Source organism: Arvicanthis niloticus, chromosome 11 (genome assembly GCF_011762505.2).
Source record: "Arvicanthis niloticus isolate mArvNil1 chromosome 11, mArvNil1.pat.X, whole genome shotgun sequence".
NCBI lineage: Eukaryota > Metazoa > Chordata > Mammalia > Rodentia > Muridae > Arvicanthis > Arvicanthis niloticus.
This window is the reverse complement of record NC_047668.1, coordinates 64,343,931-64,370,339: the sequence shown is the minus strand read 5'-3', so window position 1 is coordinate 64,370,339 and position 26,409 is coordinate 64,343,931. Positions and strand designations below refer to the sequence as shown.

General features: G+C 41.8%; 2 protein-coding genes across 3 annotated transcripts in view; one reads left to right on the top strand and one right to left on the bottom strand.

The window, feature by feature from the left end:
* Eif2ak2 (eukaryotic translation initiation factor 2 alpha kinase 2) overlaps positions 1-6,083 on the top strand; it is a 29,471-nt gene extending 23,388 nt beyond the window's left edge. Inside the window, exons 13-16 of the mRNA XM_034514534.2 lie at positions 856-990; positions 2,842-2,943; positions 4,069-4,125; positions 4,204-6,083. Coding sequence (XP_034370425.1) covers positions 856-990; positions 2,842-2,943; positions 4,069-4,125; positions 4,204-4,326 — 417 coding nt within the window. The 3' untranslated portion in view covers positions 4,327-6,083. The remainder of the gene's footprint in view (positions 1-855; positions 991-2,841; positions 2,944-4,068; positions 4,126-4,203) is intronic.
* A 10,775-nt stretch (positions 6,084-16,858) lies between these two features.
* Positions 16,859-26,392, bottom strand: Gpatch11 (G-patch domain containing 11). Of its 2 annotated transcripts, none has more exons than XM_034513917.2 (10): positions 26,280-26,392; positions 25,072-25,198; positions 24,071-24,142; positions 22,787-23,013; positions 21,889-21,930; positions 20,943-21,063; positions 20,725-20,815; positions 19,817-19,933; positions 18,577-18,658; positions 16,859-17,032 (listed from the first exon to the last, which is right to left on the bottom strand). In XM_034513917.2, the coding sequence occupies exons 3-10, from the start codon at positions 24,127-24,129 to the stop codon at positions 16,977-16,979; spliced, it is 795 nt and encodes a 264-aa protein (XP_034369808.1). In that variant the 5' UTR covers positions 24,130-24,142; positions 25,072-25,198; positions 26,280-26,392; the 3' UTR covers positions 16,859-16,976. The 2 variants fall into 2 exon arrangements, with proteins under 2 accessions (XP_034369808.1, XP_034369807.1); XM_034513916.2 differs by having other exon boundaries at positions 26,227-26,389.
* Between the last annotated feature and the right edge of the window lie 17 nt (positions 26,393-26,409).

Sequence of the window (26,409 nt, the reverse complement as noted above, 5' to 3'; positions counted from 1 at the left end):
TTCTAGACTAGCATGGGATATGTGAAACCCTGTAAAAAACAAAACAAAACAAAACAGCCCCCCCACCACCAATCCAAACAACAGCAGCAACAAAAACAAAATGACCAAAGAAAATGCATAGAAAAGGTGTTTTGTGATCGTTATCAGCATCTGTTTAACAAGGTGGAGAGGATATACTTCCTAAAAACTGTCAGAACTGGAGAGAAATCCTGCCTGGGCTATCCTGCAGTATCCTGGGTACTGACCCATTCGGACACTCACAAGATTGGAAGGGGTTTTAGTTCCTGTTAGATTCTGAGTCACATCTGCAGAATTTGCTCAGGTGGATGCCCAGCTCTGTTCTGGGCTGGGGATCTCTAACTCCCATTCCTTGCACCTTACTTGGCTAGGGTTTATGAAAGCAAGGCTCCATACTCATGCCCACCATCCAGTCTGAATCCCTCTCTTGGAACCCTGCAAATTGAATTTTTCACTTGACAGTTGATCTGATGTTTGAAAACAGGTATAACCCAAACCACCTTTGCTGTCATTTAAAAGTCTTTTCTTCTTTCTTCACTTGGCAATTTTAAAGACCCAAAGTTTAAAATTCCCTGATTTGGGAAGCCTATGGAAACCCATACAAATCAGCATAAAAGATAGTTGGGGCTGAGTGGTGTTGGCGGTGCACAACTTTAATCCCAGCACTCTGGAGGTAGAAGCAGGCAGATCTCTGAGTTCTAGGCCAGTGTGGTCTATAGAGTGAGTTCCGGGATGGCAGAGGCTACACAAAGAAACCCTGTCTCATCCCCAGATGTAGTTGGGACCTGTGGTAATAGTTGGTCCAGCTGGTATATGGTAATTAATTTTTTTCTATAGCCAGGTAATATATTTTTAGTAGACGACGAAAAACACATTAAGATCGGAGACTTTGGCCTTGCAACAGCCCTGGAAAATGATGGAAAACCCAGAACAAAGCACACAGGAACTCTTCTATACATGAGTCCAGAACAGGTAAAGCCCTTTCCTTTCTATTTCATTCCTCTTTAGTCAGTCTCTTTCTCTCTTTCTCTCTCTCTCTCTCTCTCTCTCTCTCTCTCTCTCTCTCTCTCTCTCTCTCCTGTAAGTATGTGTTTGTGCATGAGCATATGGAGGCCAAAGGTTGTGTCAGGATATCAGGAATCTTGTCTGATTGCTCTCCATCACACACACACACACACACACACACACACACACAGTGGAGTGGGTATCTTATTTTCCAGGACCATTTGTTAAAGATGCTGTCTTTTCTACAAAGTATGCATTTGGCATCTTTGTCAAAATGAGGGAGATACATGGGTTTATTGTAGATTTCTTATTCTATTCAATTAAATCACATGCTTCCTCTGTGTCCCTTTAATACTTTTTTGTTACTAAGTCTCTGTAATATGAGTTAAAATCAAATATAGTGATATCTCAAGTAATGTTCTTTTTATTTAGGATTTTTTTTTTTTTTTTTTTTTTTTTGGCTCTCCAGGGTCTTTATTCTTCCATATCAATTTGGGTTTTTTTCTGTCTGTTAAGCATGTTATTGGAATTTTGATGAGGATTACAGTGAATTTGTATATCACCTTTGGTACTATAGTCATTTTTTAATATGTTAATTCTGCTGATTTACCAGCACAGGAAGTCTAGGTTTCTCTGTGTAGCCCTGGCTGCCCTGGAACTCACTCTAGACCAGGCTGATCTCAACTTAGAGATCCACCTGCCTCTACTCCCAAGTGCTGGGATCAAAGGTGTGTACCACCATACACGGTATCATTTTTTGAAGCTATTGTCAATAAGATGGATTGATTCTTTTAGCACATTCATTACTGAAACATAGAAAACCTACTCATTTAAAAAAATTATTTTATGTGTATGAACTTGCCTGTATGTATTTGTTCCATCTGTATCCCTGGTACCTGTAGATTCCAGAAAAGAATGTCAGATCCCCTGAATCAGGAGTCAGAAATAGGTGAACCATCGTACAGATGCTGGGAATTAAATTCAGGTTCTCTGCAAAAGTAGAGACCTGGGTGGTCTCTCTGATCCAAAACTACTGATTTTTGGATATTGACTTTGTAGCCAGTTAGTTTTTGTTAGGAAATTTAGAGTCTCTTATGTACAGGATTGTATTGTTTACAAATGGGGACTTGGCCTCTTTTCCTGTCTGAATTTCTTTTCTATCTTTCTCTCATCTGGGTAAGAGTTCAAGAACTAGATTGAATGCGGATGGAGAAAGTTCATCCCATTGTCTGACTCTTAGTATTGGTGGAAATGTTCCTGGTTTCACTACTTAGTAAAAACTCAGCTGTCGATTTGTTTTATATGGCCTCCATTGTGTTCCTTCTGTTTCTATGTGATGGTTAATGTTAGTGCTCAACTTTATGAGATAGACATAAATAAACGGGCATTTTTGTTTTGTCTTGTCCCAATAATTTATTTCTTTTTATCCACCTTAGATCCTGAGCACAGCCTGCACCTCCCCTCAGCCTGGCTCTTACAAATTCCTACTCCCATTATCCCCTCTCCTTCACCTGAGGGAAGGAGAAGCCCCCCTCGGGTCCCACATCTAGTCCCAGAAAAACTAGGCACATCCTCTCCCTCTAAGGTCCAACCAAGCAGTCCAGGGAAGGGAAGGGGAGTCCATGTGAGGCAAAAGAGTCAGAGACAGCTGGCGCTCCAGCTGTTAGGGCACCCACATGAAGACCAAGCTGCACATCTGCTACAAATGTTCAAAAGCCATTTTAGTGTAATATATCACTTCTAGCTATTTTTTGTTCTCAAAAGGCATGGAGACTTCTATTAGGTGAGTAACAAAGACACATGTATTTTGGCTTCCAGTTATCTTTATCGCAGTATGGAAAAGAAGTGGACATCTTTGCTTTGGGCCTTATTCTAGCTGAACTTCTTCACATATTCGGCACTTATCTTGAGAAAACAAAGGTAAATATCCCACGAGTGAATTAAGGAAACTAAAGCATTGACAATCCTTTAAGCGCTGCTGCTATTGCCATTGGTGAGGGTGTATGTCACCACATTAGCTTCTGGTTGTCAGGGAAACATATGTCTTCTCTTTCGAGTATTGCCAGCCATTTTACTATAGATTAAAAACTTTGACTTTCTTTAAAATCTGTGTCTAGCCCCTAAGATTCCCATTCAGGTTTGCCAACAAAACCTCACTGATTAGAGGGAAGTTTCCGTTCTAAGTACTACCCGGATGTAAAAAGGGGACGAGCTAGTTTCTCAAGGGATTCCTTTTGTAAGAGGAAAAAACAATAACATCAGAGAATGACTATTTTTAGAAGACAGAAAGTCTGTGGAAACAGGTAAAAAAATCTTTCCAGAAGTCTGGATTTAGGTTTCATGGAAGCATATAAGTTGGTTACTGAAGGGTCAGGTTGTTTGTTTGGTTTTTGTTTTGTTTGTTTTCTGGGGTTTTGGGGGGGGGAGATATTTAAGGACACACACACACACACACACACACACGCACACACATGTGTTCACATGCTCTGGTATGCTCATGGTAGTCAGAAGACAACTAACCTGAGTTAGTTCACTCTAATAGTCTGAAATAAAAAGCATGTAACCCCACATGCAGGTTAGAATGTGCAGTGTCTGTTGGGACTAACAGGTTGTATGCTTTTATCTGAGGCTGGTGATTGGTGGAGCTGGAAAGAGTTTGGGCTTTGTTGTGTAGGTGGTGAGGAATCACTGGAGACAGCAGGCTATTGGACATCCTAGTTGGAAGCTCAGGAAAGAAGGCTTGCCTGGAGTCCAGTGCCTTATCTTCCCTAAAATAGAAGTGATGGAGAGATGTCCTGCCTCGAATTCCAAAACAGAGGGGAATGATGAGTCTCGTGCACCTATCACTTCAAAGCATTGAATGTTAGGATGGTCACATGATTGGGGTAGGCTTGGGGAGGGGTGCTTTGCTTGCTTCTTAGACTAAAGAGTCTGCCCTAAATTTTAGAAATCTTCTAGATTTAGTGTGTCTCCAGCTATTACTGTGTTTAGTTTTTCTTCCCATGTAAGTCACTGCCTAGTAAATACATCTATTCATTATTTCAGGTTTTTGAAAGTCTAAGAAATGGCGACTTCTCTGATGAAATATTCGACAACAAAGAAGTAAGTACTTGTAAGCTGTCAGTTTTATCTTTTCCACTATTTTCTTTCCTAATACTGACTCTTACCTGTAATTAACAGAAAAGCCTTCTACAGAAATTACTCTCAAAGGAACCCATGGACCGACCTAAGACATCTGAAATCCTGAAGACCTTGGCTGAATGGAAGAATATCTCAGAGAAAAAGAAAAGAAACACATGTTAGGGCCTTTCTGAAAAAAACAGTTCTTCTGATGTGTGGTTTTCCTTTAAATGTCTGCAGTCTGAGGTGGAATGTCAGTGAATATTGTATGTCTTTCCTTCGGCTAACACTCTCCCAGACAGGTTTTGGTTAGGGTGACCCACAGACATTGTATTTATTGGCTGTGAAAAAGTATGCCTGTTTCCTCAATTGTTAATTGCTGGGCCTGTGGCTGACTAGCCAAATACGTAAATGTTTGTTTCTCAATGTTTGTTGCCCAAAGAGAAAGGCAAGCTCCTGTGAGGAAGGTCACGTAGTCCCCAATGCTAACTGGGTGAGTAAGGACTCTGGCTTTTTGCATAATGAAGAGCTGGTAGCCAGAGCTGGGGCAGAAGGACCTGCAGACCAACAGACAGACAGAGACACAAAAACATGGACTAGAATGGAGCAGATAGATAGATAGATAGATAGATAGATAGAGCCAGCCACATGGAGAGACAAAATGGTAGAATAGTAGATGGGCTAGCTGAGAGACTGCCCCAGAAAACAGACCTTATACTATACAGATGTCTCAGTGTCTTTATCATTAAACACCAAGCAGGACCACTGAAAATCCTGCAATAGGGTTTTTTTTTTTTTTCCAGTTACTCCAAAAACAGTCTTACAAAGTTATTTTTGACAAGTCCATACATATATTGAGTTCTGATCACACTACAAACCCTCTGCTGTTCGTGCCTTGTGTGTCATGTGAACTGTGACCTCTGAATGAGGGAATCCAAATTAATCCATCTGTCCTTAAGTTGCTTCTCTCCGGTAGTCAGTTTGTGATGAGAAAAGTAATGAAATGGTACCAGAAGTGGGGTTGTGTTGCAGTAAACCTACTGTTGGGCTATCCAAACTGGCTTGTGGGAGGAATGTGGAAAAGTTTGAAGCAGCAGGCTAGAGAAGTCCTCAAAATGGTGTACATCAAACTTAATGTGGTAGCTCAGAAGTCTCTGAGAAAAAGGAACCCATAGGGAATTGGACTAGACACAGGACATTCAAATTCAAAAGACTGTTTGGTGGGGGGAATTTCAAGACATTCAGGCTCATTCAGCTGTACAGGAGCTTACAGAATGCTATAGCCTGAAGTTTCCATTTCAAGATGGCGGCAGGACTTGGCATCATCTGTATAATGCTGGTTTTGCAGGAAAGCACAACGTAAGGGTCATGGGGCAGAGACATTTGTCCCATAGTCCCATAACAAGCCTGTGAGGACAATGTATAACAGGTGCTCAGATTCCTTGAAGAAAGGCTCTGAAAGGTTGTATGAAGTTATAAAGGTGAAACCTAAGTGTTAACTGAGACCCCAGGATGTGGGAGATGACAAGAACACAGAGCATCTGTTGAAGAAGCAGTGGGTACTGGTTGGAGCCAGCCCAAGAGAAAACCCATGCATGCTTTAGGCAGCCTGGCTGTAAGAAGCCTATTGGAGTGTGGGGCAGTGGACTGTGCCAAGAAACTTGGTAAGGTTGAGCGGATTGGAAGCACTGGAACCCAGAGAAGATGGTGGGACCTTTACTTGCCTCCAACCAGGCCCTTGTCACATGACCACACTCCCTACATAGGAACTCATATAGATCAGAACACACTTCTCCATGCTAATGAGGTATCTTAGAGGCCCTGAGAGTTAGCTAATAAGCTTCCCTTCCTGGACATTCCTTCCTGCCAAAGGTATTTAATCTCTGGTCCACCATGTATCCATTTTCCATTATGAACAATCAATAAAGTTTGGAACCAAGGACTGTCTCTCTTATCAAGAACCACAGTGGGGAGCATAGAGAAAGACTTTGTCTACAGAGCCGTCATCTAAGCCTCCTGAGAAGGCCCCTCCATGCTCCCAGACAAGTGCAGCTAAGCTAAGGACAATCACCACTGATCAGCTAAGCCAGATTTCCCCATATCCCCCAATGCCATCCTCAGCCTTAGGACCCAACTCAGTTCCCAACTCCCCACCACTTACTCAGTGGTCTGGATGTCCAGGAGTTTGGGAACCCCTGGCACCAGGCTCCTCTTTGTAGGCCCATGGTTTCTGACTCCCTCTGCATGGTTTTCAGTGGTGACTGGACACCTGGGATCTTGGGAACCCCAGCTTTGGCCTTCCACACCAGGCTGCATTTTCCCACCCAGGGGTATATCAATGCTTCCTGCGAGCTCATCACCTGACAGTGGGTGTAGGGTAAATGCAATCTAACCCCTCTGCAGCTGAGCTGACTATCTCGTTTCCTGCCCAAGCGGCCTTTCCACACCCAAGAGGCAGGGTGAAACGTGAAACCACACTGGTGTTCAGATTATGCTACTGTGTATTCCAGACACTGGACACTAAGATGCAGCCTTTGTATGCCCGGCTAAGATTTAGCCTTGTAGCCATCCAGTCTTTCCTTGCTGTTCTCTCAGACTTGCTTTGCAGAATAGGGATAGTTACTTTGTTCCTTTGTATGCTGTAATGCTTGTTCTATAGGACCTCACAGCTAAGAGTTTTCCTCTGCTTCTCAAAGCACTTTGGACTTTTGAATGGAGCTGAGTATTAAGATTGTGGGAATTTCTGAGGTGAAATTGAGTGCATTTTGAGATGGCCATGAGCCAACAGAAACGAGGACACATTCCACCACCACGAACTGAGGCTTCTGCCAAATCTTTCCTGTCATGAGGGACTGTAGCATCAAAAATTGAGTCTAATTAAATAAATATCTCTTCCCTTACGTTTCATTTGTTGGGTTTTTAGTGACAAGAAAAGTAACTAACATACTGTTTACCGACGTCGTGTCAACAAGAAGCACCCATAATGCCTTCAAAAGGAGAACTAGATTTGAAATTTTATTTACACATTGGAGAATGAACTGAAGCTGGGTGTAGTAACAGTATATTACTGGCATGTTAAGAGAAAAAATATTAAAAATATGTTTACGGAAGGAAACCATTCACAACTTTACAGAAGATTCCAGAACATATAAAACAAAATCATAAAAAAAAAAAAAACCCTCCCCCTCCCCTTTTTTTTTGAATCTCAACAAATAGGATGAGATGGAAGAGGCAGACAAGGGAGGAAGCAATACTAAATTCCTAAGTGGTTCGTTGAGAGGAGGGGCGGGGATGATGGAGCTGGTGAGGAAGATTCTCCATCTTTTTATCTTCTACATCTTATATTTATTATAATAAAGCTTTGAGGAAATATAGCTGTGCTGGTGGCAGTAGTAGGAAGCTCTCCATCTGGACAGGAAAGATCACTTTCCACAGAGCAGAGGCCTTAGAAATGACACTTAAGAAACTCCCAAGAATGTGAATGATTTAGCAGAGAGGAGATAAGCCCAGGTAGGGCAGGATGAGCTAGGGACAGAGCCTAAACTCTGGAAGGAACGCACACAGGGGAAATTGGGCAAAGCAGGCGTTAGCCCCAGACAGCAGTGGGAAATGCTGGATGATGATGTGGATTGCATCCTTAGAGACCTTGAGGGGTCTTAAACTGTAGAGCAACAGACCAGCATTAGAAAAGTGTTGTGTTGTTTTACAATTCTCAAACAGAGCCGAATCAGGCTTACCCGGACGGTGAGAAGCGGTGAGAGACTCCTACAAGTGTAAGTGGCTTTTTCTAAGTAATCATTAAAGCACCTGTTGTGTCCTCTGACTGCTAGTGTGGTATGGTAAGCAAGGTTCGGCGTTGGATGCAAGAGTTTAAAATGGGGAACATGAACGTCTACGAGGGAAAGATGCACATCACCACAGTAACAATGTAATTCAATCTGTCATCGCCCAACGTGGAAGAAACTAACGGGCTGCAGAAGAACAACCATGAGGAGATTATTAGGCCTGAATGTGGTTATTCTATTTGTTTTCCTTAAAAAGGCAATATAACACACACGCACGCACGCACACACACACACTCTTGGAGAAACTATTCTTTTAAAAAAATATTTATTTTATTTGCATGTCCACGTCTTTGTATGTGAGTGCAGTGACAGCCGAGGCTAAAACAGAGCATTAGACCCTCTGGAGCTGGGGTTACACAGAGAAGAAAAGGAGCAACTGTGGTGGATGTTAGCCATTGCCAAGTATAAGTGAGGATGTATAGGTATCTGGCATATTATTTACGTTTTTTAAATTTTCTAGGTAGAAAAAAATCTCTTAAAGCAGACTAATATTAGCTTTAATGAACAAATTCCTGCATTTAAGAGGACTACCAAATAATATGGTCAGGTATAACATTTTACCCTTCTTTTTTTTTTTTTTTTTTTTTTTTTTTTTTTTTTTCAAGACAGGGTTTCTCTGTGTAGCCCTGGCTGTCCTGGAACTCACTCTGTAGACCAGGTTAGCCTCGAACTCAGAGATCCACCTGCCTCTGCCTCCCAAGTGCTGGGATTAAAGGCGTGAGCCACCACCGCCCGGCCATACCCTTCTCTTACTGGTATTTTATATTATGAAATACATATATTATCTTTTAGCTTTTTGTTTGTTTGTTTGTTTTCCAAGACAGGGTTTCTCTGTGTAGCCCTGACTGTCCTGGAACTCACTCTGTAGACCAGGCTGGCCTCAAACTCAGAAATCCACCTGCCTCTGCCTCCCAAGTGCTGAGACTAAAGGCGTGCGCCACTACTGCCCGGCATCTTTTAGCATTTTTATTTACTTCTGAGGATTTATTTTCTCAGTCTCCAAACTATGAAATCTCAAGTATGTAAATCACAGTAACAGCGGGGCAGACTAGGGCCTCACTTACTAATTCCAGGTACACTTTTGAAAGAAACTTTTTTGCCTACTTGCTTCGTTAGGAAATTTTTATCACAGAATAAATATATCATTTCTATTAAATATACATATGTAACAAACACATACATATAGACTTAATATAAATTTATATCAGATATATTCATAATAATTTTGTTCACTATTCTCTCAATTTTTATCTTCAAATACACAAGAATGAATCTGTAAGTATCATTGTGTGGCTTTGACAAATAATAATATTTTACCTTTGCTGTTATGCTGACCCCTTCCCTTTTTCTTTCTTTGGCTAGAAAATTTTTAAAGTGAACCTCAGTTGTAGCCATGAATATTTAAAAGTTGACTTGTAATAGGTAAGTTCTTTGTAATAGTAACAAAATCACACATGACTGCTACTCAGACAAACTAAAAAGTATAATTTTTACATGATTAGTCTGAATTCAATTTTACAGTCTCAAAAACCCGGAAGATCCAAGGTTACTTTTGGTTGACATGTCCTTTCCCCGAGAGCATACTCCCTGTGCTTTCTTTACTCTCACCATTTGCTTGAGGAACTTGACCTGTCTGTGGAATGTCCTCTCCCCAGGAAGTGGCTCCCACGTCCCATGGTCAGATGGGTGCAGTTACACCAGCACTGACTTCAACACTGTAGCTGCACTGTGGCACATACAAAATGCTTCCAGAGTATGTGGAGCCTGGTTGATGTTGATTTAGTTGTGATATTTCATTTCCTATAGTTGCAATATTTTACCACAGACTGGGTCATTTACATTATATTCACTTACTGCGTGCGGGTTTGGAGGCCAAAAACGTGACTTGGCAGCCACGCTCTCCCAGTGGATCCTATGCTTGGTATTACCAGATTAAGGCACAGCTACACAGACCTGCTCAGTTTTACCTGAACATGATCTAGCACTCATATGCTTTCCCATTGTTTGTACCTGAAATTCCCTTCAACTTAAACAAAGTTTTAGGAACAGCAGGACGACTTAGCAGGTACAGGCACCTACAGTCAAGCCTGGTAACCTGAGTTCAATCCCCAACACCTACATGATAGAAAAGAATTGACTTACACAAGTAGTCCTTTGACCTGTAGACATGGTACCCGTGCCTACACCCATACCCATATTATCTAATTTTAAAAACATAGTAGAAATATTGTGCATTATAATTCACATTGTAACTAATTTATTGTACCCAACATCTACACTTTGACAGAGTTTGTTCTGTTCAGAGTTGCATCAACACAGAATTCAGTTCTAAAACATGTATGTCACTTCAAAGAACACACATCCATTAACAGATTCATCATCTTCTCCCTACTCTAGAAAACCAATCATAAGCCTCCTGGCTATAGATGTGCCCATTCCATGAATATAAATAAATAGAACCTTACATGGAGTATTTCTCATATAGAAATGTTTCTGCCTTAGGGTTTTACTGCTGTGAACAGACACCATGACAAAGGCAAGTCTTATAAGGACAACATTTAATTGGGGCTGGCTTACAGGTTCAGAGATTCAGTCCATTATCAAGGTGGGAACATGGCAGCATCCAGGCAGGCATGGTGCAGGAGGAGCTGAGAGTTCTACATCTTCATCTGAAGGCTGCCAAAGGCCATGTGTGCGTTGCAGCTAGAAACGGTCAGCCAGAGACACCAGCTCTGTCACCCACAAGACGCCAGCGTGGGAGATGGCTCTGCCAGTAGGAGATGGCTCTGCCAATCTCCCAAACTGTCTCCGCAAGGCTGGGCAGTGCCCAGACCATCCTGCCAACCATGCTGGCTCGGTACAGATGAGACTCTAAAGCTTAGATTATCCAAAGGCTTATATATTTGGTAATGATCAATAACAAGATGCCCATACAATCAGAAGTGTAACCCAATACCCAACCTAGATATACCAACTACCTTTGACTGGCGGAGACACGTGAACATTTGCTTCCATGTTTGTCTCTCTTGTTCTCCCTCCTAGCTCTTCCTCTTCCTTCTCCTCCTCCCTTACTCCTCCTCTTCCTCTCTTTACTCCTCCCACCTTAGCACCTCCCACACCCGGGCTTAGTGTACTACTACTGGAATGTCACATGGTCGCCTGGGGAAAGTCAGCTCTCCCCAGTCTCCCACTGTTCTGGGCTGCACTGTGCTGACCACTTTGTGTTCCTTCAGTCACTCCTCTGGAATGCTTTCCCTTGTGATGCTGTGGTATTTTGGAAAGCAAGGGCAGGCTGTTGCATACTCTTGGGAGTTTAAAAAGTGGGTATTTAAGTGCTGCCCTTGACCAGTTCAGATGAGTCCACTAGAGTAGAACCCTGGGCATACGAACTTGGAAAAAGGCTCATGACTTTGATGTCTGGCCCTGGAAATGACCCAGGAGTATGGAATCATCTGACTCTTAACTCCGTCCTTTCCCACAGAGAAGTGTTTTATCTGGCAGGGACTACTTAGCCTGAGGTGTCACCATTATCTCTCCAAATTCTTGGCCTGAAAGTTGGCCACTTCAAGAAGTAGACATCCAGTTTCAAAAAGTAGACATTCCAGTTTTGTTGGCTGATCCAGATATTAATATCATGGAAAACATGTTTGAGGAAGTAAAGAAAACCTTGCCTTGCTGGGGATTGATTAATATCATGGAAAACATGTTTGAGGAAGTAAAGAAAACCTTGCCTTGCTGGGGATTGCAAATAGCCCCTGAAAAAAATACAAAGAGGGGATTCTATTAATTATCTAGGGTATAAAATAAGTCTACAAAGGGTTAATCCACAAAAGGTGCAAATTAGAAGAAACCAGTTAAGGACCCTTAATGATTTTCAGAAGCTACTTGGAGATATCAACTGGCTGCAGCCAGCAATTGGCTTGGCCACTCAAGAGCTGAGTAATTTATTTCAAACTTTACAAGGAGATAAAGATTTAAATAGTCCAAGGAAACTGACATCTGAGGCTGAGAAGAAGTTAGCTTTGGTAGAAAGGAAATTGCAGGATACACATCTAGATTGTATTGATCCAAAGATGGCCTGCATCTTAGTTATCTTACCTTCTACTCATTCTCCTACAGGAATTCTTATGCAGAGAAAAGACTCTATCTTAGATTGGATATTTTTAGCTCATAAACAGAGTAAGAAGTTAAAAACCTACATTGAGAAGGTCTCTGAATTGTAACTAAAGGGAAAAATGAGACTTCGACAATTAGTTGGAATGGACCCAGCTGAAATTGTTATACCTTTTACTAACGCAGAAATTGCCTCGTTATGGGCACAAGATGAACATTGGCAAAGAGCGTGCAGTAACTTCTTGGGAGAGATTAACAACAGATACCCTAAAAGCAAGCGGCTTCAGTTCATAAAAAGACCTAATTGGATTATCCCTCGTATATTAAAGGGAACTCTGATATCTGGAGCCCCTATGTTTTACACTGATGCTAGTAAATCAGGAAAGGCAAAGATATAAATCAGAAGACATAAGTAAGGTGGCTGAGAGTCCCTATAAGTCAGTTCAAAAATCTGAATTATATGCAATAAGCATGGTGTTGTCAGATTTTTCAAGAGTCCCTTAATATAGTAACTAACTCTCAATATGCAGAAAGGGTTGTTTTACACATAGAGACTGCTGAACTTATTCAGGATGATTCTGAATTGACCTCACTATTTATTCAACTACAACAAATTATCAGGAATAGGAGTTACCTACTATATATAACACACACAAGATCCCATACAGGTCTGCCAGGCCCTCTAGCACAAGGTGATAATGAAATCAACCAGCTATTGATAGGAAGCGTACTAGAGGCTTCAGAATTCCATAAAAAAAAAAAACCACCATGTTAACAGCAAAGGTTTAAAGAAAGAATTGTCTATCACTTGGCAACAAGCCAAGGAAATTGTGAGGCAATGCCCTACTTGCTCATTATATAACCAAACTCCATTGCCTACAGGAACTGTAGGGTACCCAAAGAAATGACATTTGGCAAATGGATGTCTTTCATTTTACAGAGTTTGGCAAGCTGAAATATGTGCACCATACTATAGACACGTAGTCAGGATTTCAATGGGCAACTGCCTTGGCATCAGAAAAGACTGATTCTATAATTACACATTTGTTAGAAGTCATGGCCATTATGGGAATAGCCATACAAATTAAAATAGATAATGGTCCGGTATATATTTCTAATAAGATGAAGAAGTTTTTTACATATTATAATATAAAGCATGTTACAGGCATGTCACACAATCCTACGGGACAAGTGGTTGTGGAGAGATCTAATCGAACTCTAAAGGAGATGCTTAACGGGCAAAAGGGATCAACAAGAACCCCCAAAGATAGATTACATAGTGCTTTATTAACCTTAAATTTTTTGAATGCTAATGAGCAAAACACCACAGCCACTGAGAGACATTGAATGGTGGAAAAAACTACTGAACTAAATCAACCTGTTTATATTAAGGATATTCTGATGTCAAAATGTGTTGGGAGCCGACTTTTAGCAGAAAGCGGCTAGATTATCTTTGCAGCCATCTGGAACCATATACCCTGATAAGAGATTTGGTTTTCAATGGCCTACAACAGCTGAAGCACACTCTGATATCCCACATATTTTGTGTTGCTGTTTACTGCCCCCAGCTGCAAGGTGCACGTGGTAGTCACGCCTGCAAGGCACACGCTATAGACGCCTGTAAGGCTTATGTCATATCAACACCTGCAAGGCACGTGGCAAAAGCGTATAAATACCTCAGAATTCCCTTCAAGAAGAGAGACTTGAGACTTGAGACTTGATCACTTTCTGTCTTGTCTCCATTCTTCGTGTCTCTTCCACTTTATCCGCACTCTCTCTCGCTAGACCCTGACCCTGGGACCGAGCGGCAGCTTGGGCCAAGACACAGAGGCCGCCAAGCGTGGAGCGGAGCAGGCCGCAACATTTTGGCCCACAAAGCCGGGCAGTACGGGCCAGGACAAAAATGGAAAGTGGGAAGTGTGTTACGCTGGGGGAGAGGTTATGCCTATGTTTCCAAAGGAAAAGAAAAGCTGTGGGTTCCTTCCAAGTTGATAAAAATCAGACATGACAAAGGGAGACCTCCTGAAGACCTTAGCGACACGGAAGAAGAAAAGGGAGACTAACACAACCAACCAAATAGCCGATGTATATGTGGTGATGTTTATGTCTCTTATATGGAGACAGCTCTGGAACCGGCTGGGACTAAAATGTACATACAAAGCCAAAACCACTTAATTGGGTACTAATTTCTCATGATTTGTTAATACATGCCATTCTTTATGAGGGCATGTATACAAAGTTATATTACAGTTTGATTAAGTGATCAAACTCACCTGAAGGACAGTTACCTTTCTTTATTGATCTTCATTGACCAAGCTGTGTGCCCTGCATGCTCCTGCTGCTTTTAAGTTTTATATGTTATAGGATGAAAGAAGAGAAAGACAGCCCTAGCAAGATTCATACTCGGGGATGCTGAGACCTTCTATTCCAGCTTTGTGCTTGATTCTACTACAACTACATCGAGGATGCTTCTTTTAACGACTTGCTTCCAAAACTTTTCCAGAACAGCTAGCTTGCCTGTCCAGCCTTTCTGACTGTCAGCTAAACAATGAACTCTCTCAGCACATAGTGACTACAAGGCAAATGATGCCACTAGCTCTCCTTTGACTAAGCCAATTTTCCTATTTCCCTTTGGGCCCCCAGATGGGAATTCTTCGCCCCAATTCAGCTGGAAGCAGACAAAAGGAGATCATCGTCCCAGTTCCTTATGTTGGAGTGGATGGTTCTGGTTACTTTAGAAATTATACATGGGTTGTCATTTAAAAGATACTTTACAAATGTAGCTTTGGACAAAGAGGGAACTAGAGAGCTTAAACTCAGGGATTTCTACCTTTCCTGTCCTCTTCTTTATTCTTCCTTCTTAGGTAAAAGGGAAGGAAGAAAGAAAAGGGGAACACAGTAATATGGAAATAGACAAATAGGGATAGGTTAGCAAATTTACTCTTAAGTGAAACATTACATAGGTATATCTTACATTGGTGGAAATCTTTATAATTGTTACAAAGTTGAAGTTATAATCTCTTATATTGGTATAGAATTTATTTTGTACAAATTTAAAGTTTTCACTGGTGTGAGTTTCTTATTGATATAAAAGTGGGATTAATATTGTTACTCTCATATAGGCATTGTGCCTATATAACTCATTTAGAAATACAAGGCTTAGCCCCAGTCCTTTTTTTAACATTTAAAAAAAAAAAACTGATTTGAGATGGTTAGCTTGTGAGTTAAGGGCCTATAGCAATTGCATGGCTCAGAGCTTACTGTTAGGGTGTTTTCTAGATTTTAGTTAGAAATAGCGGAAAGGAGTTAATAGACAACAGTTCAGATTGCTTTACACAGTTGGTTTTCAAAAACGTCAGAAGTCCACAGAATTGATGCTATAAGCATTCCTATATAAACGTTCATTTTGATTAGAGACTTGTCTACTCCTGACAGCTTCCCTGTCTTGGATTCTAAGAAGAAACTGAGCATCTTTGGAGTTACTCCAGTTGTGGTGAGACAGCCACTAAGCAAGAATTGCCTCTTTCCATCTACAGACAAAATATTGTGCAGAAAAAGGACACACTTTCGGAACAGTTGACTGATTATATCTGCCAAGACAGAGTAATCAGCCCATAATAATTCTGCATTACGAGGTCTGTCAGATGATCCTGGGCCAGAAGGCTAAAGACCAGATGCTCCAACGTTTTAAAGTAAGGAACTGTCCAGTTATTCAGCGGTCTATATAAATTGGCTAAGTTTTAGATGCCATGCTTTGTGCTTCCCATATCTTCAGTTAATTCAGTCATTCTGGGTTTCTGATGGGGTTGAAGACTTATAGTCTCACAGCCAACCCAGGCTATTTACTTTGAGAGGATGGTTTTCAGATGCTATTCATAAGTGAGGTTCAGAACTAAGTCTTTTAGTTGAGAGAGATGGCAGAGGTTCTATTTACTTAACAAAAATGATGGACTGGGTATTAGGTCTATCTTGTACTTTAACAATTACAAAACGGTAATATAGTTTGTGTTTAATTTATATCTGAGAGAAAAGAGTCTTTTAATTGTACAGAAAGGGGGAAGTGTGGATAGCCCCAGCCTCATGTTTTGATGGTAGTTCCATTTTCCTGGGAGGAGCTGCAGAGAAGGAGTGAATCCTACTCTTGTGAACCTTCTGTCCACCTTAATTTGTAGAATAAAGACTGGAGCCAGTGACTGGACAGTAGACAGGGAGGTGGAGAAAAGGGCTTAGGGGAGGAGTTGGAAGAGGAAGTTGACGCGAGAGAGAGGCGACTGAGTGGGAGATGAAAGGACAATGGAGGAGAAGAACATGGCCTGGAAAAACTGCAAGTTATAAAAGATCTCATAGCTGGGGAATAGAGTAGTGCAATAGTAAATCTGCCCAATATCTAGGCTTGCAGTTTATATCCATAAATATTGAGTTGTGTTTTCCTTGACTAGACTTATTTGGGTTGGAGATTTATGGCAACAGTTCTGTATTCCAGCTTCATGCCAGTGAGCTTAACTGTGGTGCTGGTGACTGAACTCAGGTCTTACACAGGCTTGACAGGCCTTCTACCATAAAGGTACAGCTCAAACCCTAAAGCAGACGACTCATTTCTTCCTGATTCCCATATCTTACTTCTCAATTTATCCAAAGTAAGGAGGGGACTAAGTATGTTACCTGTTGGTGCCCTTAGCCTCGACAAGCATCAGGTACCATGTAAGTCCTAATTGTTCATGTCTATGGTACTTGTATTTGGAAGTAACAGTAACATCTTCCGAAATCAGTGAGCAATTTTATTCAAAGAAGAACATATTTCTGAAAGAATAAAGTGCTTTACAAAGGCCGCCTTTCCCTACCCACATAAACAATTTTACTTTATTGGGAGCAATCTCAGTCATGATCCGCAGACGTTGGTCCTGGGCAATTCGAAGATAAGTCTTCTTTATCTGTAATTTATGTGTGAGAAATAAAAGGTAAATGCAAGTTTATGGTAAACTTATAAGATAGTATGTAGTATTTTTGACCGATCATGTTTGTTATTTATTCCACAAAATAAATGGGGAAAAGATTACAACAATAATAAAGACACGATGAGGCTGAGGGTGTGGCTCAGGGGTTATGAGCTCTGGCTGCTCTTCCAGAGGGCCTGGGCTCAATTCCCAGCACTGCATGTGGCTCACAACTGTCTAACTCCAGGACCAGGAGAGCCAATGCCTCTGGCCTCCATGAACACTAAACATATGGGGTACATAAATGTACATATAGGCATAGCACCTACACACATAAAAGTTAAGAGATTAAAATAATTATGAAAAAAAAAAATCTTCATTCTCAAATACAAAGTTCTTAATTAGAAGTCAGTTGAGGTGAAACGGACAAGGAAGACAATTGGCTCTGTTAAGGTATCTGGCAAAGATATCTTACTAATTTCTTCTTCACAACAGAGAAACAAGAATGGATTTCAACATGCTTGACTTTTATGAGTCAGGGACAATAGTCTGCCTAAATAAAAATTAGTTCTAAAATCTTTTTTTTTTTTTTTTTTTTTACAGATTTTATTTATTTTATGTACATGACGAGTACACTGTAGGTGTCTTCAGACACACCAGAAGAGGCCATTGGATCCCATTACAGATGGTTGTGAGCCCATGTGGGTGCTGGGAATTGAACTCACTGCTCTTAACCGCTGAGCTCTCTCCAGCCCTAGTTCTAAAATCTTAATGCAAGCATATGGCAAAAAATGAATTTTCAAAAATAAACCAAGAAAAAAAAATCAGTATCTTCAAGGCTTTTTTTAATGTTTTTGTTTTTGATGGGGACAGTGGTTGAGATAGGGTCTCTCTGTAGCAGTAGCTGGGCTAGAACTCACTATGTATACCAGGCTGTCCTTGAACTCAGAGAAATCCACCAGCCTCTCTTGAATGCTGGGATTAAAAATGTGTGCCACCATGCCTGGCCTTTAAGTTATTCTTTAGAATTAAAATTATTTCTTTAGTAAGAGAATGGTGAAAATTCCCTCCTGTGCATTCTGTTACTGAAAAATTAAATGTTGGATTTTTAATAAGAACTCAATTCTTTTTTAAAAATTTATTTATTCTTATTTTATCTGCATTTGTATTTGCCTGAACATGTATGCTTACATGATGGTGTGAGGGTGTCAGATTTTGTAGTTACAGAGTTATGAGCTGCCATGTGGGTGTTGGGGAAATGGAGAGGGAGAGAAAGAGGGAGAAGGAGAGGGAGAGAGAGAGGGGAATTGAACCCAGGTCCTTTGGAAGAACAGTCAGTGTTCTTAACCGCTGAGTCATTTCTTCAGCCTCCAACTCAGTTGTTTCTATAGTCACTATTTTTTTTGCAACAGCAGTCCTCCTACATTGCTATTTGAATGGACTAAGAAGCCATTTCTACTGTTTGTAGGAAATGTGAGTTTTGTTAAAAATAAACAACTATGCACAGACAGTATATTTTAAAGTATAAAGCATTTTCTTACCTTCATAGGCTGTCCCACACCAAATGCAATACAGATGTTCTTCTCGTAAGTAGCCAGTGAGGATGTGCAGTTTTTCTGGCACCTGGGGAGAAGACAGACACATCAGTGGCTCACACTGACCAGGACCTTGCTTCCCAGGTCTCAGTCCAGTTACTCAGGCCTAGGCTTGAGGTCTTCTGCTATACGCTCAGTTACTCAAGGGGTCAGAATAGAGGTGACATATCTGGGCATGGCTCAGCTGACTAACCACCTGCCCACAAGAGACAACTGGTGAACAGAGGAAAATTTGGGAGAGCTGGTTCTCTCCTTCCACCATGTAAGTCCCAGGGATTGAACTCGGGTTGTCATGCTTGGCAGCAGGGGCCTTCACTTGCTGAGCCATCTCTGGTCACACTCTACTTCCTTCTGATTTTATGTTCTCTGTTTTGTGACTAGATGAGGTGCACAGCAGCACCACTTTTAGACATGTAACCAGAAACGAAGCTGACTACAATCGTTTGCACTTGCAGCAAATCTGTCATCTAAACTGAAGCTCAGGTTAGAGAGCAGACTAAAACTAAATGGAAAAGTTCTAGGAAAGTTTGATTTCAGAGCTAGAAACACAGTCCCATAAACCAGCAGCTCTCAGTTGGGGGTCATTTAGAAATGTCTGGAAACACTCTTTGGTTGTCATGAGGGGAAGTGCAAATGGCACCTGGAGGGCAAGGACCTGGGATGCGGTTGTCTGGGGAACAGGGGAGGCCCTGAGTGAATGAAGTCCTGGGTGACTATGTATTGTTGACAGTGGCATGGCCAGGTGAGGACTCCGCTGCCTCAGCCTTACAGGAGAGGTTCAAGGGGAACAGCTAAGCTCTCTTCAGGAGGCTGAGGATGATTGACCAGCATGTACAGACACTGGCCTCTGCCTCTGGAGTGTTATAGCCCAACAAGACCAGCTAGCCCAGCCCACCCTGTGCTGTTCCTAATAAATACACTGGATTGCAAGGTTGCTGGGGTTAGCAGGTAACTTGTAAGGTGAGCACTTCACCTCACCCTAGTTTTCCTGTATGCCTTGTCTGTGTCTGCCCTTTCTTCATTCCCTCCCCACCCCTAGTCAGGGTGCCAAAGCCCAAGCCAAGCAGCATGTGGTACTGCTACACATCATGCCATGCTGTCCACAGCAAAGAACTGCCCAGCTTCAAGTGTGAGCAGTGCCAGGCCATGACCCTGCTGTGAGCGAACAAGCAATGCATACACATACACTCAAATCTTCACTTGGGCACTCATCTTCATCCTGCTCTTCCTTCTCCTCTTCCTCTTCCTCAGTCTCCTCTTCAGGCCTCATCCAGTACCACGCCTCCTTGGGAACCTGAATATTCTGAAAGTACAGAATTGTTTTCATAAAACACAGCCAAGCATACTTGTGTTATGCTTCAGAAGTGTGCTTGTGTTAACAAGAATTTGTTCTTCCAAATAATATTTACGGAGTGTAATTTCTCAGTAGAGCACTGGACCACAGTGAGGGCAGAAAGGACAATTAGGAGTTTGTTTCCTAGTTCCCGATGTCAGTCCAGCAGAAGAGATGGGCGCTGGGTATAAAATTGTAGACGTGCTGGGAGGGAGGTCAGTAAGTGTCAGGAGCACATGTAAGATGATGGGAACACAGTGAAGCGGGACATCCTGCCCAGATGCTTACACACCATGGAAATTACACCAATATTTGAGACAAGTGAAGTCATTTTACTTTGATAGTACTCACTATGTTTTGTGAAAGACAAAGATTTTCTTTAAAACTCTTCCTGTGTGAAATCAAGTCCCTCCACTTTGATTTTCCCAAATGATCCACAAAAGTGTGAGTAATGGACTAAAACTAGGTTACTCTGGTTAATTAAACAGAACGGGGAACAGAATGTCTACACACTTCAGTCCTGAGTAATGATACTTTCAAGTAAGAGAAAAGTCATTTAACCCTTGCTAGACAACCAGGAAGCGGGCTCCTGGACTAAGCCAGCCAGTCACCACAGTCGGAAGTGCACATCAAATGACAGCTTCTGGGGTGAGAAGGTATAAACAGGGCTTTGTTTTGATTATTGTTTTTCCTTAATAAAAACATGAGTCAAACTGTTCCAGGTACTGACACTACAGAAGTGGAAGCAGAAGCCCACCGACCTTCTGGGAATCCAGCTGCTGGCAAGCTCGCTGGCTTCTTCGCAGGTCTCCTTCGAGCCTCATTTCATCCTGCTTACTCTTCAGTCGCATCCTGGTGGAAGGAAGAACAGCAGTACAGTAGTGTCCCTATTCTCCACTACTTTCCCGATGCAAGCACCGGGAGGCACACCACAGTTAAGTGGACTGGAAGCAAAACAAGCTCAAAGCAATTGCTTTACCGAAACTGCTCGGTGGCCTCTGCTTCGTTTTGGTTTTTCATGTGCATTTTTTTCCTGTAGTTTTCCAGCCTCTCCTCTGCTTTCTGTTTTAATAATGACTCGTGACCTATGCCACTTTTTCCTGGTCATAGACAAAAATCTGATGAGGAACTTAGGAAATTACTAATTTTTTTTTAAACTTCAAAACATGACAATCTAAATTCTTATGAAATGAAATGCAGTTCTCACTTGAATATAATTATCCAAACTTGATTCATTAAAATGGCAACAGAGAACACGAGGATTTAGTTTTTGTTTGGTCTTAAGGCCCAAATGCATGGTTTGACTTTGACAAAGATCCGTCTCATCCAACAGTAATGCTACAAACAGTTTTAAAAATTAGGAAAATTATCAACTACCACAATTTCTTAAGTGTATGCCTTTTTTTTCTCTTGAATTAATCCAAGGAATTAGGTACAAAAACTGTCACTGATAAATCTGCTTTAGAACATTTTCAGTACATTACAATAAATAAGAAACTGTGCTCTCCACAGTTGTAATTCTTTCCTCCCAGTTTCTGCTGCTCTGGGATCAGAGGTGGGGCTGTGCACTGGGCAGGCAGGCACCCCATCAATGGCGTCATCCCTCGTCCTTACTCGTTTGCAAGGTCTCACTATGTAGCCAGGCTAGCTTCACCATCCCCACCCTCCCACATCTGCCTCCTAAATTCTGAGACTGCAGATGTGGAATTACAAAAGATTAGTCCCCATATTTTTTGATTTATATTCCAGTACTCCTATTTCATTAAAACTTACTATAAGAATAACTTTAAAAAGATTTAGAAGCTTAATATTTTACTATTTCACAGGCTTCTGATGATAGCAACTATAAGGGCAACTATCACATAACATACTAAGCAAAACAACCTAAGTTATAGTTATAATAAAAAAATGACTTGATTATATACCTGTTTTGATATTGAGAGGAATTGGTTCAATAATACCATCTCCTAAAAATGGGGGAAAAATTAGAAATATTTTATTTATCACAAAGTTCACGTTAGTCAGTAGAGTATGCAACATTACACTGCTCTCTGAATCCCCCTCCCAGTCTCATGAAACTGCAAACTGAATTCTGGGAACTAATACTCTTTGTCAGCAAATACACTGTAAACTAATGCCTCTCCTGCCTTTAAATATCTCCTTTTCAGTAAGACCACTTATCCTCTTATGCCTGCCTGCCTATCTATCTATCTATCTATCTATCTATCTATCTTCAAGACAGGGTCTTACTATGTAGTTCTGGCTGTCCTGGAATTCACTAGGTAGCCCAGGCTGGCCTTGAACTCACAGAGGTCCACCTGCCTCTGCCTCCCCAGTGGACTTATGCCATTTTAAAATGTGACATCACAGACACAACAGTCTTAGTGGGCAGAAACCTCAAGAGAAAACAGTCTTCCTATATATATATAAAAAAAAAAAATCAGAGGAATTAAGATAGAAAAAAGCAAACTGAAGCCATCATTTATAGCTGCTGCATCTTAATAAGCAGTTTCATTTCCTAAAGGGGAACATGGCTGCTGCAACTGGAAGGTCACTCAGACCGGTGCCATAGGTGCCGGGGTTCCTGGGAAGAGCCCTGTTGTGGTCTCCAAAGTTGCTGTGTTGCTGTCTGACTACTATGCTTCCCTACCCATGACTGCCACCATTCTTCACAGCCTCTGCTGTCAGCCGCTTGCCAGTTCCCTCAAGGCTGTGGCAGGAGGCGAAGCAGTTCATGCTGGCATGGGAGGCATTGTAAATGGATGTGAGATGACATCTCTGAAAGGACTGATCAGCACACAGCCAGCCCCGCCCGTCACTCACCGTTCTTGCCCAGAGCCTGCCCACTCTTGTATCCCATCTTTTGGAGCAAAGCGAACCCTTTGTTTTCACAGCCGAGTGCATTCTTCAATCCAATGTCACGTCTTTTCCGTTCTTCCTCTTTCACGCTCTTCTGCCTGTTTCTCAGATTAGCTTGCTGTTGCTTCTCTTCTTTTCGACGGGCTTCTCGGGTCTGCCTCAGCATTGGCACACCCGGTCTGACGTCTTCTCTGAAAAATAGCAGAATGGTGTAGATAGTTCAGGAAGTTTGCTCCCAGTCTGAAGCAGAGCAATGAAGGCCAGTTACAGACTGTGGGAAACTGAAGGCAGTATAAAGTTGAGAATGTTAGAATTACTTTCGAGTAATTTTTCTAAGAGATAAATAATGATACACAATAAAGCTGAATAGAGGCTGGACAGGAGAATAAGATTCCATAAAGGGAGGAGGAGGAGGTAAACAAGGATACAAGACAGAAGAGGGCACCCATCAAGAGTCAAGAGCAGAAGTAACATGCTTAGCCCTGGGAGAGACGAGAAAACGCCTCTTATCTGTGTATGGACACAGGGTGTTTTCCAGGAAACAAGAAGATGACTTTTTGTTTGTTTGTTTGTTTGTAGTCAGGGTTCCTCTGTGAAGCCTTGGATGTCCTGACACCCTCTCTGTAACCCTCTGACTCGAACTTAATTGGATGATCTACCAGCTCTGCCTCCCAAGTGCTGGGATTAAAGGTATGTGCTATCATGCCTGAAAGTAAGGTTGATTTTAATGTCATATTTAAAAAACAATGTCCTGGAATAGCAAGATGGCTTCCGAGGTAAAGAGGTTTGCTGTGTTGGCCTGAGCGCCTGAGTTTAGTTCTCAGAATCCACGCTGGAGGGAGGGAAGTGGCGCCCAAGAGTTGTTTTCTGATCTCCACATGGGTGCAGTGCCCTCCCGCCAATAAAGAACATTTAAAAATTAAAATATATCTTAAAAAACATCCTGAGCTAGGGTGGTAGCCCAGTTGTCAGAGGACTTACCTAGCACACATGAAACCCTGAGTATAATCCCTAAAACCGTAAAAATCAGACATTGCTGTATACACCTGTAATCTCAGCCCTTAGGAGGGAGAGGCAGGAGAATAAGCTGCATAGTGAGTTGGAGGGCTGCCTAAGCTACATGAGACCCTGTCTTAAAACAAATATACATGACTACCACCGCTATGTAAGCAATGTCCTTATGTTAGTTATGTTATGTATCTTCTGGATACCTGGATGCCATCATATTAGGTGTATACATTTACTTACTGAACATTGATGAAGAAATCCGACATATAGTCCTCTTCTTCTGCCATGTTCTCTGTCATATGGCAAAATTACCTACAAACCAAGTAGGACAAAGTGTAAGAGTTACCATCATCGTTATAATTTTAATTATCAAAATGGAAGTCAACCATGGAGAGTGGCAATGCTTCACGATGCTCCCTTGTGTACAAAGACATTGAATCTTAGCACCCTGTGTCCTAGCAACAGGAAGGCCACCCAACAAAAGCTAATTGGGAATGGTATGGGTTTTAGAAACTTCAAAGCCCCTGCATTGACACACCGCCTCCAACAATTCTTTTCCAAAAAGTCCTCCAATTGGGAACCACATGTACAAAACTATGAGCCAACTCTAATCCAACCCACCAGAGGCAAGCACTCTTGTTTTATCTTTTTTTTTCCTCTTCTTAGATCAGGCTACCCACTACCTCAAGCTGGCCTGGAGCTCACTATGTAGTCCATGCTAGCCTTGAACTTGTGATTCTCCAGTTATGAGACAAACTCTCATATAATTGTGTAATATTCTCCAAGATGATCTACCTGCTCCTAGTAAATTTTGTTGAGCGATTCATGTAACCAATGGGATTTTGTATATCAGAGTGATTTTTTGATTTTAGTTTTCTGTAGGCAGGGTTTCTTTATATAGTTTTGACTGTCCTGTAACTCACTCTGTAGATCAGGCTGACCTTGAACTCATAGAGATACATCTGCCTCTGCCTCTTGAGTGCCACCACCGCCTGGCTTAGGGTGACTTTTTGGTCACACTACACATTGCACTCTGTAAAGTTGGTAGTATGAATTAATTGAATGAAGTCAGTAGTCATATATGAGAACACTCAAGAAGCTCTATAGAGATGTCCATGTGGGAGGATCCAACGGACAAATGAGTGAGCCAACTAAAAGCACCTCTTGGAAAAGTATTCAAGCTTGAGGTGAATCAGATTGACTTGCAGTAAGTATTCTTACATATAACAGTTATTACTCACCTAACTCAGGAACATCCCAGTAGATATGTACAATTAGTTCCACTTTCCAGCTGGGAAAATGGAGGCTCAATCTGGCTAAATAATTTGTTCACAACCACAAAGAATACAGGTCTTGGTGATCTTGCTCCTGAAACAGAATGCGGTTGAAATTGTTGTTGCTAAGGTGGGTATCAGATCCAGAGCCTCATACATGCCAGGAATATGCTCTATAACTGAGTTCACTCTCCAGTTCAAACTGGATTATGTTTAAGGGAAGCATTTAATTCCACAGACACCGTGGCCCTTTGGTGTGATTTCAGCACCCAGCAGTTTGAGGGCAGTGTGATCTACACAGTGAGACCCTGTCTGAAAATATAATCCCTCCCCAAAAGTACAAGGGACTATAGGTTATTTTTAAAGCTCTTCTTTTATAGATATTCCATCTTTTATTATAATGTTATATAAGATCACACTGAAACGTCACAGCTGGGCATTGTAGTTTCATTAAATGATAAGGTTTGAGGAAGTTAATTACTAATGATGAGGAAGTTATGTTAGGAAGAGGAATAAAGGGGCTGGAGAGATGGCTCAGAGGTTAAGGGCCACTGATTGTTCTTCTAGAGGTCCTGAGTTCAATTCCCAGCAATTACACGGTGCCCTCTTCTGGCCTGTAGGCACACATGCAGGCAGAACGCTGTATAATAAATCAATCTAGAAACAAACAAAACCAATAAGGAATTGGGTCCTAGAATGTGAAGGTTCTACAAAATACACTAGCATTATCCACTTCCTTCAAACATGCACATAAACTCCACAAGTCGATACATAACCCAAGCAGAGACGCTGGTGGCCTGAACCATCACTTAAGAGTCACAGCAGCGAAATGGTCAGGATTCTGGGTCTATCTGAGAGGGGAGATCACACAGTGTTTGCTAATGGCTGCAGGTGATGTGTGTCAAAGAACTGGAACAAGATTATGTGAAGCTCTTTGCCTGTTCCGAAATAATGGAGCAACCATTTTCTCAACAGGAAGATTATAGGTGCTAGCTAATTTCAGTATTGGGCATCGAGTTTGAGGCAAGGGCTACTGAATAGAGATGGGCTAACCCGCCTATGGGTGCCTCCGCAACCGGAGGCTCTTCCCTCTCGCACCCACCCACTAAAACGACCACTCACGGATGGGGCGTAGATGACACTGTGATGGGCAGTTACAGCCAATTTGCACCGACCTCGGTCATTCTCCAGGGTGTCCGCACACCTTAAAGCCGGAGCTTTGCCGCCGCGACCCAGCTCCGCGGAGAGCGCGCTGCGCATGCGCCGTGCAATTGGTGCAGGACCCACAGACATCCCACTTGTTCC

What these genes read in the sequence shown, in the direction of transcription:
- Gpatch11 (XM_034513917.2), bottom strand. Translation starts at nt 24,129, where the DNA reads ATGACAGAGAACATGGCAGAAGAAGAGGACTATATGTCGGATTTCTTC. An exon ending in GCAGGCTCTGGGCAAGAACG is followed by an intron (nt 21,931 to 22,786) that starts GTGAGTGACGGG and finishes CCCCATTTTTAG; the next exon opens with GAGATGGTATTATTGAACCA. An exon ending in TCCTCTCAATATCAAAACAG is followed by an intron (nt 21,064 to 21,888) that starts GTATATAATCAA and finishes GTCTATGACCAG; the next exon opens with GAAAAAGTGGCATAGGTCAC.